Below are 15,089 nucleotides of genomic sequence, written 5' to 3' on the forward strand. Positions count from 1 at the left end.
TCAAAGATTGTATTAAAAAAGCCCAGAATCTCTTCTCATTTAAACTTATCATTACAGAAATGCATATTAGTCTAAAAAAATGTCATCAAAAAACAATACTTTTTTCTTTAAAATACCGTCTGATATTTTTGTTTCAGAAGTACATTCACAATATTATATCTCAAATAACTCCAAAATACATCTGATTTTATTTCCTTTAGGCCAAATAGTATTTTTTATTCTTTCCCTGGAATAAATTTCCAAGGGAAAACCATTAAAATTCTAAAGTTTAATCTGTCCAGATCTCACCGATTCTCTGTAACATTTTGGTTCACGAAAGTTTTTTGAATAATTTATTTAGTCCACAATAGAATTGCTTACTTTTCCACATGGCCAAATAGTAATTTTTTAAATCATTTTTGAAAAAATTTCCAATGGCAGTCCAATAACATTCCAAAATTTAAAATGTGCAGAAGTTACCGATAAGCTCTAAATTATTGGTTTTTCAAAATTGCATTAAAAATTTAAAAAGTCCACATTACAATTGGTTATCTTTCCTTTAGGCCAAATGATAATTTTAAAAATCTTTTTTCTACAAAATTGCAATGGTAATCCTGTAAAATGGTAAAATTATTTTGTCCAGATCTTGCCAAGTCTCTCTAAAATTTAGGTTTCAGGAAGATTAGATAGGAATTTGCTAAATCAAAAGGCAAACGTTGTTTGAAAATCAATTGGGAATCATTACACAGTGTCCAGCCTTTTTCACATTTTAGATAAACTGTGTAATGTCCAGAAGTAACAGTAGGTCCATCATGGAAAATTATTGCAACAGTTACAAAAGTTTTTCCTGAAATTGATAATTGCTGTCCTGTAAACTTCTTTATTAAAGTATCCAATTTTGATCCATCAGCTCTACATCGTTGCATCATTAAAATTACATACTGTCCGTATTCCCTTAAAATTAATGTTGATAACATGTCAGAATTACACTCACCACATTTCATGCTATGATTAGCATCTTTAACTAAGTTTGCAAAAGTGACTGTTTTACTCTCTGGCAATGTCAAATAAATAAACCTTTCATTATCAACAATAGAACCACTTATATTATAACAATTATCACAACTATGTTCCCATTTATAAGAGAGACCAAAAAAAATGTCAATGGGAACTCCTTCTTCTTCCACTACCTGAAGAAAATACATCAAAAATTCGTGAGCATCTTGCTGTTCATTTTGAGAAAACTGTGTTCGTCCTGAACATACATCTAAAAGTTTTCTAATATCAGTAGCACTTTCTATTTGAGTTTTATCTTTACTCAGCTTTTGAAAAAGGAGACTGAGCTCTGAACAGAATCTTTTTCCCTGATTTATTATTATCTGCTCTTGCAAACTTTCCAGATAAAATGCAACATTCAGCACTACATTTGCGTAGCAGTTGACACCAGAGCTATTTTCAAAATGACATCCTACAACCTGTTCTTCATTTTCCTTATTCTTTCTGCTTGCAATTACATCACTCCTCTTTTTTTTCCTCCTCTCTACATCTTCATTACAGATATTCTCATTTCTCCTTTTACGAGAAACTACACGTTTCTCCAACACAGGATACTGACCTAAATGAGGAGCATAGCTTCTTCTTAATCTATTATACTCCTTTACACAGTTTGTATCAGCACTAACTTTTGAGTCATCGAAGTCTATCATGAATAAACCTGATAATGTTTTGACTCGTGACAAAGCAACATATGCCATACCTTCTTTGAACACACTAGATCCAATGTTCACAAATGCACAATCTACAGTCAATCCTTGAGACTTGTGAATAGTTACAGCATATGCTAGTGAAAACGGAAACTGCTTCCTACGTACATATAAGTCTTTCACAAGCATGAAACGAACTGAACAACGACAAATGTCTTTAACTTCCTCTATCTGATCAAATTTTATTTTTAACCATTCAATTCCATCTTTTTTCTGATAATTAATAAAACCCACAACTCTTCCCATCGCTCCATTTACTAAGCCTTTTTCAACATCCAAATTTCTCCTTAAAAACACTCTACAGTTCATGCAAACATATAGATTTTTTTCTAATCCTGCTGTTTTGGAGATGTTCTTCTCTAGTGAGTCCAATTTATTTTTCAGTTTGCCTGTTACTGTGACAGTAATTCTTCCATCCTCAATTTTGTCCACTGCTTCCAATTTCCTGATCTCTTCCTTTTCCAATTTCAAAAGCTCCTCATTAAATATTGAGCATTCACGTAGAGTTGGCATTAAGCAGATGACACTTTTGTTTTCTGCAATATTCTTGTATATTTTCTCTGCAACTATTTCTTCATTTGGAAATAAGTTATGTAACAGCCGACTCTGTAATGCTTTTTTCCCAACTTCTGTGAGTAGTCCAATCCTGATATCTTTCAGAATACTTCCATATTCTTCATCGTTTGCTTGCCTCATATTAGTTGTAAGTTCCTTGTACTCAAAGAAGGACCAAATATTTGTATTTCCAATGCTTCCCAATGACTTCTTCGTGTCTTCATGTGTCACAGTATTAAACACTGGTTGTCCTTTAACCGGAGTAAGTTGCAAAAGATCCCCAAAAACTATGACGTGTTTTCCACCAAATAACACGTCATAGTCTGTCTTCAAAATTTGCTGCATTCTTAAATGCACAAAGGCAAGCATTAAGTTTGATACCATGCTCACCTCATCAATAATGAGAACTTGCATCTTCTTCAATACTCTTGAAACTTCCAAGCATGCTTCTCCAGTTAGCTTGTTGAATTGTATTTTGTTCTCATGCTCCACTGGTAACATTAGCAAACGATGTAAGGTGATTCCTTTTATGTTATATGCTGCTAACCCAGTTGGAGCAGTAACCACACAAGACAAAGTAGAATCCGTTTTTTGCTTTAGGTAGCTTCTGATGACTTTAATTAGGAAACTTTTTCCAGTGCCAGCTTGTCCGCTTACATACATCCTGATTGGATGAAATGATGTGCATGAGCACTCTTTTTTTTCATGTAGAAATCCGTGATCAATTTTGTTTTTGATCTCTTCATAAATTTGTTGCTGCTCTTGATTCAGTTGTCTTTCCAAATTTTCTAAGTCTATAAATTCTTCTTGAGCTTGATTCATAGCCGTTTCCACTTCATTCATGGCTATTGATGCTTCATTTTCAACGATTGGTTGTCCTAGGGGATCTTGACTGTATGTTCCTGAACTTTGGCTGTCCTGAGAACTGTCTCTAGCTATTTCTGCTGCAATTGTAGTTTCCTGTTCAATTTCTTCATTTAACATTTGCAGATAAGTTGAGAATGTACTGCATTGTATGCTGTCTTTGCAAGCATTAAAAGAATCTTCATAGCTCTGGAATTCTCCCAGTAGTTCATCCTCTGAACGCCATGGTTTAAACAACTGTAAAAGAGCCAAGTAGTAAAATTCTTTCTTGTCGGTAGTGTCGCAACTCAGCTTCCGGTGATTTATCAAACTTCCTTTGGTTTGCTTCACCAAACATCCTTCTTCACCAACGACTTTATATTTTCCATTATTGATGTCTTCTGCAGCTTTCCGTGAATAAATGTAGTTCTGCAGCACTTCATAGAGACACATGTTCTCCAGATGATGACTTCTCTTGGGATAATATGTGTCCAACATGTTTGTTTTCAATATATCTGTACTTTCAGGTTCGAACTGTGCCAAATATTCAATTTCTCCAACAGATTTCAGTACCCGATTTCTCATTGCTGCAAGGCCTAAACTTGCCCAAATTATTCTTCTTGACTTCGAGTAGAGACTTGCAGAAGATAATCTATCTGAACATTCGTAGGATCCAATTTCTCGATGCGATAACATCTTCAAACTGAAACTGTACAGCTTCTTACTGACAGTCTTCTCGTGAGAAATCTCTTCCCACATTTCCTTCAATTCTGTTTTTTCTGATTTCGTAATGTAAGACGTTACATATCGAGCAACAGCAATGGAATTGTCAGCAACATACTGTATATCCATGTTAGCGTTCCACATGGATAAAATGACTGGGTTGTAGTCATTTATATTTTTTGATTCTTCTTTTCTTTTAAGGTTGTAGGTATTCTTAGGTGATTTTCTTGTGATAGTATGTCTCACAGCTGACATAAAACTGTTGACTCTTCCATTTGTAAGAACAGGTCTAGGAAATCCAAATCGACATTTAGTGTAGTATTTTTCTTTGCTCTTGTATTTCCGTCGACAGTATTTTCCACACCGATGACTTTGGAAACGTAGAACTTGCTCCTTTAACTTTTTTTCTTCTGTGCTTTTAGGTATAGCACATGTTGCATATTCTTCAATGTAAGATAACACTGCTTCATCAGTATCTGTTCCAAACTTTGGGGCATCCTTGATCCACAGCAGCATATGAATATGAGGAGCACCTCTTGCCTGGTACTCTTTTCTCCAAAAGAAATCCACTACTTCTCCAAGGGGTGGATTTTTTTTATTGCAGATGAAGGACATCATAGCCTCAAATCTATGATTGAAATATCTGCAAACATTAACCGGATCCAATGAGCACAGTTCTCCTGCTGTCTTGTATTCGATGTTTTCAATGTTTGAATTGGCCTCTCGTAGAAAATCCAGTAAATCATCCCAAGCGTACTCGGCGCAGCTTAGGGTAAGGAACCATGTTGGTGTTCCTAAATTGCGTAACATGCATTTTAGTTCACCATGGCGTCGGTACCAATATTCATTTGTCCCACGCTGACAAGCCATCAGATTGATCAGTTGTGTTTCCAAATGATCATCTCGGTGCTGCACTTTCTCCATAAAATCCTTAGCAGACACATTTTGTAAATGTACTCCACTTTTTAAAATGTGATTTACTGCATAAGACAGTGCAGACAAGTCGCTTTCAAATAAAAGATGGAACAAATAAGGGATACTTTGTCGAAATCTGGGATCTTCAGCATATAGTCTTGTAGTCCGATACTCTGAAGCTGGAATCTGTTCTGGACGTTCATCGTATCGTCCTCCTTTTCCTTTAGGAAACAGCTGGGGAAAACATCGAGCTTCCAAGCTCTCCTCCCATACACTCACGGGATTTCCTTTTGCTTTCTTCATCTGAAAGAGATCAATATTGTCTCCCATAACTTCTTTCGAATGGAGAGGATGTATGCTAAAATGTTCATAAATTTCTTCTTCCTTTGACTTGTCCACTTTTTCAATTTGTCCACTTGGTGTTTCTGTATCTCCTTGTAAATCTTCTTCTTCTTCTTCTTCTACTATATAAATTGATTCATACCATTTGTTATTTTTTTTCAAATACAAATTTGCTCTTTGTACTTTCCGCACATCTACCAGCTCCTGCCAAATCTTCTTATTCTTTGTAGGTACACCATTAACCAGAATAATTAATGGTTCAGTTTCCAAAGTATCCGCATCAATAGTTTCCATATTTTTTTTCAAATCCAAGGGCAAATACACCACTCTACCTTTTAAACCTCTCAGTAAATCTGAAGGAGGTAATTTACCAGTTTTGGGCTCCATACGTACTATGGTCTGGAACGGATGAACACATTGAATGAGTATAGACTCATATGTATTTAATTCAGAAAGTTCAGCAGGAATAGCATCCAATTCTAAATTATTATGTACAGCTCTGGTCGGCATTCTATTTTCCTCTAACTTGTTGTAGCAGTATTTACAAATACGCTGATCTTCACCCAATTCAAAACAATTTTCAAGAAATATATATGTTGCAAAATCCATCCACTTATAATTATCTTCATTTTCACTCTTTCTGTAGAGATCAACATTCCTAGTTTGTTTTCTATAATGAGTTCTGCGGCAACAAATACAAGTAACATTTGGTCTTTCATTAGAGACTATTGCAAATTTTGTTATGTGATCATTAAATGTCTTACTTACACAAGGTTCTACATTCTCTTCCACTTCTGCCTCATTTACTGTGTCCTTCTCTGCACTGTTTTGTTCAGGACCAAAGTAACAAAACTGAATTTCATCAACAACCTTCTCTACATCTGATACCGTTCCTCGGAACAGAGCCCTATTCAATTCATTTAACTTTATTGCTGGACTTTTGGCAAAATACAACCGTCTCACAAACTTTCTCATTTCAGTATGATGAACAGCCAGCATCCTAAAATGATGGAAAACACTATTGCACACTTTTCTAGATAGACAAGCAAGAGAATGACCCTGCAAACCAGTATTCTCTCTCACTCTGCATGGATCCAGACTTTGAAGCACCTTAATCTTTTGTTTTACACTTTTTTTACTATATTCTCTTAGAAACTCTCGAAATCTGTCAATAGATTCCTGACGCACAGTGCAAATACTACTACAATTCCAAGTGTACACTGGGGCTTTAGGACGTCTCCCCATTGCCTCATCTGCCATCACTTGTACCTCATCTCTTGGAACCATTATCTCCTTCTCCATTATGCAACCATTTTTTACTTCGTATGAACGACCTCTGGTGTCAACTGCATGCAGCAAACTATTACTTTGAAAATAGCTCTCTTCATTAAAAAAAGGTTCACTACTTGAGCTATGCATCCACTTTCCTAAAAACACTTTACAAAAGTTTGTTCTGTTCACTACTCTTTTGCTTTTGCTTTGTGATTTCAGTACATTAACCATTTTATCTAATGTACGCATCCTATTCAAAATTAAAATGAATAGTTTCCTTTTTAATTCTAATGCTTTTGCTGCAATGGCTTCAATTTCTTTTTTTCTCTTGTAATATTTAGCCTTTTGCTTATATTTCTTTATATCCTTTATCAAATTGGACATAACTCTTCTCTGAAACATTTTTCTACGTATCTCTTTAAATGCTGTTTTTCTGTTTATGTTAAACTTTTCAATTGCAGAAGGTATATTTGCATTAACTAAATCCTCAATTTTTTGCTGTTCTGTAGGTTTTTTTACATTTTTCCGACAACAGACATTTTGTACATTTTTCTTTGTTTTGAATAATTTGTTTATAAATTGTTTTTTTTGCTTACCAGAAGATTTTTTCTTTTTCCCTACATCAGCATCTTCTACTAACTTTGGTCCTCCAGTTGTCTTCAAATATAGTTTTTTTTTTAGCGTTTTTTGAACTCGAGATTTTGTAGGCATCTTAAATTTTGTTCACTGTTCTTCAGCAATACCTGCAAAAAAACTAAAAAAAAAATCCTTTATTGTATTTAAATATATTACTACATTTCTTTTCACAATAGTCACAAAACGAAATTTCTTTGCCAATTTGAATGCACACAAACTCCTCTTTTTTTTTGGGCAAGTGAAAATCTGTATAACAAACTGTCACATTATGAAACCAAGCTGTTTTTTTTTCAGACCACCACCGTGTGTATTCTCTGTGACTGCCTACACTCCAGCAGGGGCAACCAGCCTTAGTGATGCTGAATGTATTTGCATTACAGACTTAAACCTGAAAACCCCACTCGCTTCTAATTACTGTGCATGACTATACATGGCAAGCACATGGGTGTGTGCTAAACCTCTGCTTCTTCCCCCAAAAATTCGCTCCTCTTTTCCATCTACTGCAACTGTGAAATCACCAGAGCAAGACGCAATACATTTCTGCCTATAATTCTTCTATGCACACAGAGTCATGTTTTCACATTAGTGCCAAAACGAAATTTCTTTGCCAATTTGAAAGCACACTTACTGCTCTTTTTTTTTCGGGCCAAGTGAAAATCTCTTTTTACACTTTGAAATCACTTTTACAGACTGACACATTCTGAAACCTTTTTTTTTAAATTTATTTAAATGCACATGTCCAAGCTGTTTTTTTTTCAGACCACCACCGTGTGTATTCTCTGTGACTGCCTACACTCCAGCAGGGGCAACCAGCCTTAGTGATGCTGAATGTATTTGCATTACAGACTTAAACCTGAAAACCCCACTCGCTTCTAATTACTGTGCATGACTATACATGGCAAGCACATGGGTGTGTGCTAAACCTCTGCTTCTTCCCCCAAAAATTCGCTCCTCTTTTCCATCTACTGCAACTGTGAAATCACCAGAGCAAGACGCAATACATTTCTGCCTATAATTCTTCTATGCACACAGAGTCATGTTTTCACATTAGTGCCAAAACGAAATTTCTTTGCCAATTTGAAAGCACACTTACTGCTCTTTTTTTTTCGGGCCAAGTGAAAATCTCTTTTTACACTTTGAAATCACTTTTACAGACTGACACATTCTGAAACCTTTTTTTTAAATTTATTTAAATGCACATGTCCAAGCTGTTTTTTTTTCAGACCACCACCGTGTGTATTCTCTGTGACTGCCTACACTCCAGCAGGGGCAACCAGCCTTAGTGATGCTGAATGTATTTGCATTACAGACTTAAACCTGAAAACCCCACTCGCTTCTAATTACTGTGCATGACTATACATGGCAAGCACATGGGTGTGTGCTAAACCTCTGCTTCTTCCCCCAAAAATTCGCTCCTCTTTTCCATCTACTGCAACTGTGAAATCACCAGAGCAAGACGCAATACATTTCTGCCTATAATTCCTCTATGCACACAGAGTCATGTTTTCACATTAGTGCCAAAACGAAATTTCTTTGCCAATTTGAAAGCACACTTACTGCTCTTTTTTTTTCGGGCCAAGTGAAAATCTCTTTTTACACTTTGAAATCACTTTTACAGACTGACACATTCTGAAACCTTTTTTTTAAATTTATTTAAATGCACATGTCCAAGCTGTTTTTTTTTCAGACCACCACCGTGTGTATTCTCTGTGACTGCCTACACTCCAGCAGGGGCAACCAGCCTTAGTGATGCTGAATGTATTTGCATTACAGACTTAAACCTGAAAACCCCACTCGCTTCTAATTACTGTGCATGACTATACATGGCAAGCACATGGGTGTGTGCTAAACCTCTGCTTCTTCCCCCAAAAATTCGCTCCTCTTTTCCATCTACTGCAACTGTGAAATCACCAGAGCAAGACGCAATACATTTCTGCCTATAATTCTTCTATGCACACAGAGTCATGTTTTCACATTAGTGCCAAAACGAAATTTCTTTGCCAATTTGAAAGCACACTTACTGCTCTTTTTTTTTCGGGCCAAGTGAAAATCTCTTTTTACACTTTGAAATCACTTTTACAGACTGACACATTCTGAAACCTTTTTTTTTAAATTTATTTAAATGCACATGTCCAAGTTGTTTTTTTTTCAGACCACCACCGTGTGTATTCTCTGTGACTGCCTACACTCCAGCAGGGGCAACCAGCCTTAGTGATGCTGAATGTATTTGCATTACAGACTTAAACCTGAAAACCCCACTCGCTTCTAATTACTGTGCATGACTATACATGGCAAGCACATGGGTGTGTGCTAAACCTCTGCTTCTTCCCCCAAAAATTCGCTCCTCTTTTCCATCTACTGCAACTGTGAAATCACCAGAGCAAGACGCAATACATTTCTGCCTATAATTCTTCTATGCACACAGAGTCATGTTTTCACATTAGTGCCAAAACGAAATTTCTTTGCCAATTTGAAAGCACACTTACTGCTCTTTTTTTTTCGGGCCAAGTGAAAATCTCTTTTTACACTTTGAAATCACTTTTACAGACTGACACATTCTGAAACCTTTTTTTTTAAATTTATTTAAATGCACATGTCCAAGCTGTTTTTTTTTCAGACCACCACCGTGTGTATTCTCTGTGACTGCCTACACTCCAGCAGGGGCAACCAGCCTTAGTGATGCTGAATGTATTTGCATTACAGACTTAAACCTGAAAACCCCACTCGCTTCTAATTACTGTGCATGACTATACATGGCAAGCACATGGGTGTGTGCTAAACCTCTGCTTCTTCCCCCAAAAATTCGCTCCTCTTTTCCATCTACTGCAACTGTGAAATCACCAGAGCAAGACGCAATACATTTCTGCCTATAATTCTTCTATGCACACAGAGTCATGTTTTCACATTAGTGCCAAAACGAAATTTCTTTGCCAATTTGAAAGCACACTTACTGCTCTTTTTTTTTCGGGCAAAGTGAAAATCTCTTTTTACACTTTGAAATCACTTTTACAGACTGACACATTCTGAAACCTTTTTTTTAAAATTTATTTAAATGCACATGTCCAAGCTGTTTTTTTTTCAGACCACCACCGTGTGTATTCTCTGTGACTGCCTACACTCCAGCAGGGGCAACCAGCCTTAGTGATGCTGAATGTATTTGCATTACAGACTTAAACCTGAAAACCCCACTCGCTTCTAATTACTGTGCATGACTATACATGGCAAGCACATGGGTGTGTGCTAAACCTCTGCTTCTTCCCCCAAAAATTCGCTCCTCTTTTCCATCTACTGCAACTGTGAAATCACCAGAGCAAGACGCAATACATTTCTGCCTATAATTCCTCTATGCACACAGAGTCATGTTTTCACATTAGTGCCAAAACGAAATTTCTTTGCCAATTTGAAAGCACACTTACTGCTCTTTTTTTTTCGGGCCAAGTGAAAATCTCTTTTTACACTTTGAAATCACTTTTACAGACTGACACATTCTGAAACCTTTTTTTTTAAATTTATTTAAATGCACATGTCCAAGTTGTTTTTTTTTCAGACCACCACCGTGTGTATTCTCTGTGACTGCCTACACTCCAGCAGGGGCAACCAGCCTTAGTGATGCTGAATGTATTTGCATTACAGACTTAAACCTGAAAACCCCACTCGCTTCTAATTACTGTGCATGACTATACATGGCAAGCACATGGGTGTGTGCTAAACCTCTGCTTCTTCCCCCAAAAATTCGCTCCTCTTTTCCATCTACTGCAACTGTGAAATCACCAGAGCAAGACGCAATACATTTCTGCCTATAATTCTTCTATGCACACAGAGTCATGTTTTCACATTAGTGCCAAAACGAAATTTCTTTGCCAATTTGAAAGCACACTTACTGCTCTTTTTTTTTCGGGCCAAGTGAAAATCTCTTTTTACACTTTGAAATCACTTTTACAGACTGACACATTCTGAAACCTTTTTTTTTAAATTTATTTAAATGCACATGTCCAAGCTGTTTTTTTTTCAGACCACCACCGTGTGTATTCTCTGTGACTGCCTACACTCCAGCAGGGGCAACCAGCCTTAGTGATGCTGAATGTATTTGCATTACAGACTTAAACCTGAAAACCCCACTCGCTTCTAATTACTGTGCATGACTATACATGGCAAGCACATGGGTGTGTGCTAAACCTCTGCTTCTTCCCCCAAAAATTCGCTCCTCTTTTCCATCTACTGCAACTGTGAAATCACCAGAGCAAGACGCAATACATTTCTGCCTATAATTCTTCTATGCACACAGAGTCATGTTTTCACATTAGTGCCAAAACGAAATTTCTTTGCCAATTTGAAAGCACACTTACTGCTCTTTTTTTTTCGGGGGCAAGTGTATATCTCTTTTTTCAATTTGAAATCACTTTTACAGACTGACACATTATGTAACTACAACAAAAACAATTCCCATTTCTATTATTCATTTCTTAAGTTACCACATACATCCCCTCTCAAACTGTAAACTCACCTTTTAAATTAGTTAGTTGTGAAAGAAATGTGGCACTCAAACAGCAGATTATCAGAGCCAGGATCTCTGTTGTGTTCACCTCTCTCCTCTCAGCAGAACCAGATAATGGCAAACTTTCCCTCTATTTTTCCACACATATACATGTAAGTTTCAAATCTCAGTGCTTCCCCCTTTTTTTTCACATGTAATCACACATTTCTATTGGTTGAAAACCAACCCTTTTCCAACAGTACCCTTCCCCCAACTTGACTTCTGCCTAGTACCCTTCCCCCAACTTGACTTCTGCCTGCTACCATAGCAACAGCTCATGGAACACTGCTGTGTGCAGTTAGGTCAGAAGTTCGACACACAATGTTTCAATTCCACAGAGCAAGAGTGCTTGACTTTTCAAACCTAACAGCAAATCCAAAGTACTGTTCTTTGGTTACACATTTTTTTGTACCAATTAAAAACATGTTTCTATTAATTTTCACATACAGCCTAGTTTTTATTCTGGAATGGTATGAAACAGCCAATCAGTTCTTTTTGTTTTAAAAAAATATGTATGCCTCCATTTCCAAACTGTCTTTCTTTTCATATTGCCATTCTACTGAAAGACACCTCCTGAGTGCATCCAGTTCTCCTTTGAAGATGTTCACAGTGTGGATTGTAGGGCACAGCTATGTCTTCTGGAGTGAAAAGTTTGCAGAGAAAACAGATATGGTGAGAGACCTTGCTTTGCCAAATGTAGACATTAAATGGATTGGTCAGAGAGGGTTAAAGTGGCACCAATTGATGCCATTGGTGAAATCCTTCATTCAAATCCAACACCCTGACCTCATAATAGTGCACTGTGGTGGCAATGACCTAGGCACTTTGACTGGGGTAGGTCTGGAAATGCTTATGAAGGACACCTTTGCACAACTGTTTACACTTTTCCCTAAAACTGCCTTTGTGTTTTCCAACATATGCCAAAGGCAAAAATGGAACTGGTCCAATCATTTCTGTCCACAGATTGACAAAGCAAGAAAGCACGTCAACAAATCTGTTTCTGCTTTCCTCCGTGACTATGGTATGGGTGCCATTTACCACAACAACTTGCGTTACAACATGCAAGACATTTATAGAGGAGATGGTGTGCACTTCAATGATGAAGGGAACAGAGTCTTCCTCTTGAACCTTAGACTCTGCATCGGTACTTACTTGTAGGTACCACTAAAAAAATGACTCCATAAACACAACAGCTCTTTTTAGAGCTCCCTAATTTCTAAACTCTTAAATCTGATTTTCATTTATTTATTATTTTTTTTTTTTACCGTACGCTTACCGTAAGCGTACCCCGTGATTTTTTTTAAAATCAATTAATGTTTTTTTTGTACTTTTCTGTCCTTCTTTGACCCCCTTACAAATGTTAGGGGGTCTGTAACTCTCCTCATTGCCCCCTTTTCTTCTTTTCACTCTTTTTTTTTTCAGAGTGAAACAGAAAATGGCGGCCGCCGCTTCCTGGTTTCGGCCGATTCGAATGTTTACTAAGATCTAAGAGCCAATCAGAATCGCGCTCGCGCACGCCACCGTACGCTTACCGTAAGCGTACCCCGTGTTTTTTTAAAAAATCAATTAATGTTTTTTTTGTACTTTTCTGTCCTTCTTTGACCCCCTTACAAATGTTAGGGGGTCTGTAACTCTCCTCATTGCCCCCTTTTCTTCTTTTCACTCTTTTTTTTTTCAGAGTGAAACAGAAAATGGCGGCCGCCGCTTCCTGGTTTCGGCTGATTCGAATGTTTACTAAGATCTAAGAGCCAATCAGAATCGCGCTCGCGCACGCCACCGTACGCTTACCGTAAGCGTACGGTAAGCGTACCGTAAGCTGGCTCAGATATATATATTGATTTAAAGGCTATTTTCTCAGAATCTACTGAACAGATTTACACCAAACCTACAAAAGGCACTTCCTTGACCTAGGGACTACCTCTCTGCCAAATTTTGAGTAATTCTGTTCAGCCGTTCGGGCTGTAGCTCGTTCTAAAGGTCCTATGGAAAAATGCATGGGAAAAACGCGTTTTGGGACCCCCCTTTTATCTCTGCCCCCGCTTGACGGATCCCCCCGAGACTTTCAGGGTAGGAGCGGAGCGTAGCGCCCCACCTATTTTGAGAAATTCGCGAGGATTCATCGACCGGCGCCAAAGTTATTCAAAATAGAATGTTGAGGTTTTCCTATGGAAACGTGGTCCTAACTATAACTACCTACTGGCGACCGCCAGTAGGTAATATATATATATATATATATATATATATATATATAATATTAATTGGGTAATAGTGCTTGAATTCGAAGAAAGCTTTTATAAGTATGTTGAAGTCTGTCTTCACTGTTGTTGGTTTTGTTAAAGCACGTGTTTATTTAAGGAAACGTATTTCCACTAACGGCACTCGTGAAGAAGGTACAGGGTCCCGAAACGCGTTGAGATGCCATATTCCTGCTAATAAATCACTGCCTATGAAGAAAATTGAAGTCCGTGGTTGCTGTTGTTTCGTCGTGAACATTACAGTGAGTTCTGTGTTACTTTGAGGTTCGCCCCCTCATCACGGACCGCCGCCGTAAGTGGCAAGGTCATGGCGCTTTCAGTGCATAGCACTAAGGTTGTTTGCTTATATTTGAAGTTTGACCTTGCCCGCTAAAAACTTTCATCGATACAGTTTTCTCTTAAGGGGAAGAGGCGCAGGTGAAAGCGCTGTTGTCCACGGAGAAGAAAGTCTCCCTAAGGGAAGGAAATCATTACCAGTTTGTGGAATGATGCAGGCGGATGGCAATACTGTCTTTTGAAAGAAAGACAGATTTGTCGTATTTGGCAGTGACGCCGATCGGCGTAGAGATTATCAAGCAAGAGAATGGCAGCGATGAGAAATAGTAAGCGCTCAGAGGCAGCTGATAAAATGTTTGATCAATGCATAACAGAGACAGAGACAGAAGACAATACGGTGGTGGGGAATGGAACAATTACACCCACGAAAAAGACTCTGTGGGACAAGATGTGGAAAGTGCTGAAAAGCAAACAGAATAATTGGTGGGAGGCCACCACCCTCCAAAAATACATCGAGGTTGAAAGAATCCCGAGGGGTTTACGGATTTTCATTACCCCAACTTTCAATGATCCGGACCCAGAACTAGTAAATGATTGGGCCAGCAATAATCATCAATGTTCAACTAACATGCTTAGAATATTGGTAAAACATGCCAAGAGAGATACGGAAAGATTGGCAATAGAAATCGAAGATTACACACAACAATTAAAAGTACTCTGTGGCACAGAGGAGTTCCAGAAAGAAATGGAAAGGATGGAAAAAATTCTGAGCAAAATTGAAGATGACATTAAAATTAAATAACATCGTAAGTTTCAAAGAGACCTGGTTGACTACCAAAAAGGCCGGATTATTACATTTGCAAAGAAGTACGATCGACTAAGAAACTTAACTTCTGTGCCAATAGGAGAGAAGACAAGTGAACATCATTGATGATCAAGCCAGTAGTGATAATCCAACGGATGGGAGTGTGATAAGTGGCAGCGATGTGTCCAACA

General features: G+C 37.6%; 1 protein-coding gene across 1 annotated transcript; it reads right to left on the bottom strand.

The window, feature by feature from the left end:
• Nucleotides 1-454: 454 nt before the first annotated feature.
• On the bottom strand, nucleotides 455-11,642 carry LOC146860910 (uncharacterized). Its single transcript, XM_085644905.1, has 2 exons — nucleotides 11,533-11,642; nucleotides 455-7,146 (listed from the first exon to the last, which is right to left on the bottom strand). The coding sequence occupies exon 2, from the start codon at nucleotides 7,101-7,103 to the stop codon at nucleotides 639-641; it is 6,465 nt and encodes a 2,154-aa protein (XP_085501031.1). The 5' UTR covers nucleotides 7,104-7,146; nucleotides 11,533-11,642; the 3' UTR covers nucleotides 455-638.
• Nucleotides 11,643-15,089: the final 3,447 nt, after the last annotated feature.

This window comes from Triturus cristatus, chromosome 3_1 (assembly GCF_964204655.1).
Source record: "Triturus cristatus chromosome 3_1, aTriCri1.1, whole genome shotgun sequence".
Taxonomy (NCBI): Eukaryota; Metazoa; Chordata; class Amphibia; order Caudata; family Salamandridae; genus Triturus; species Triturus cristatus.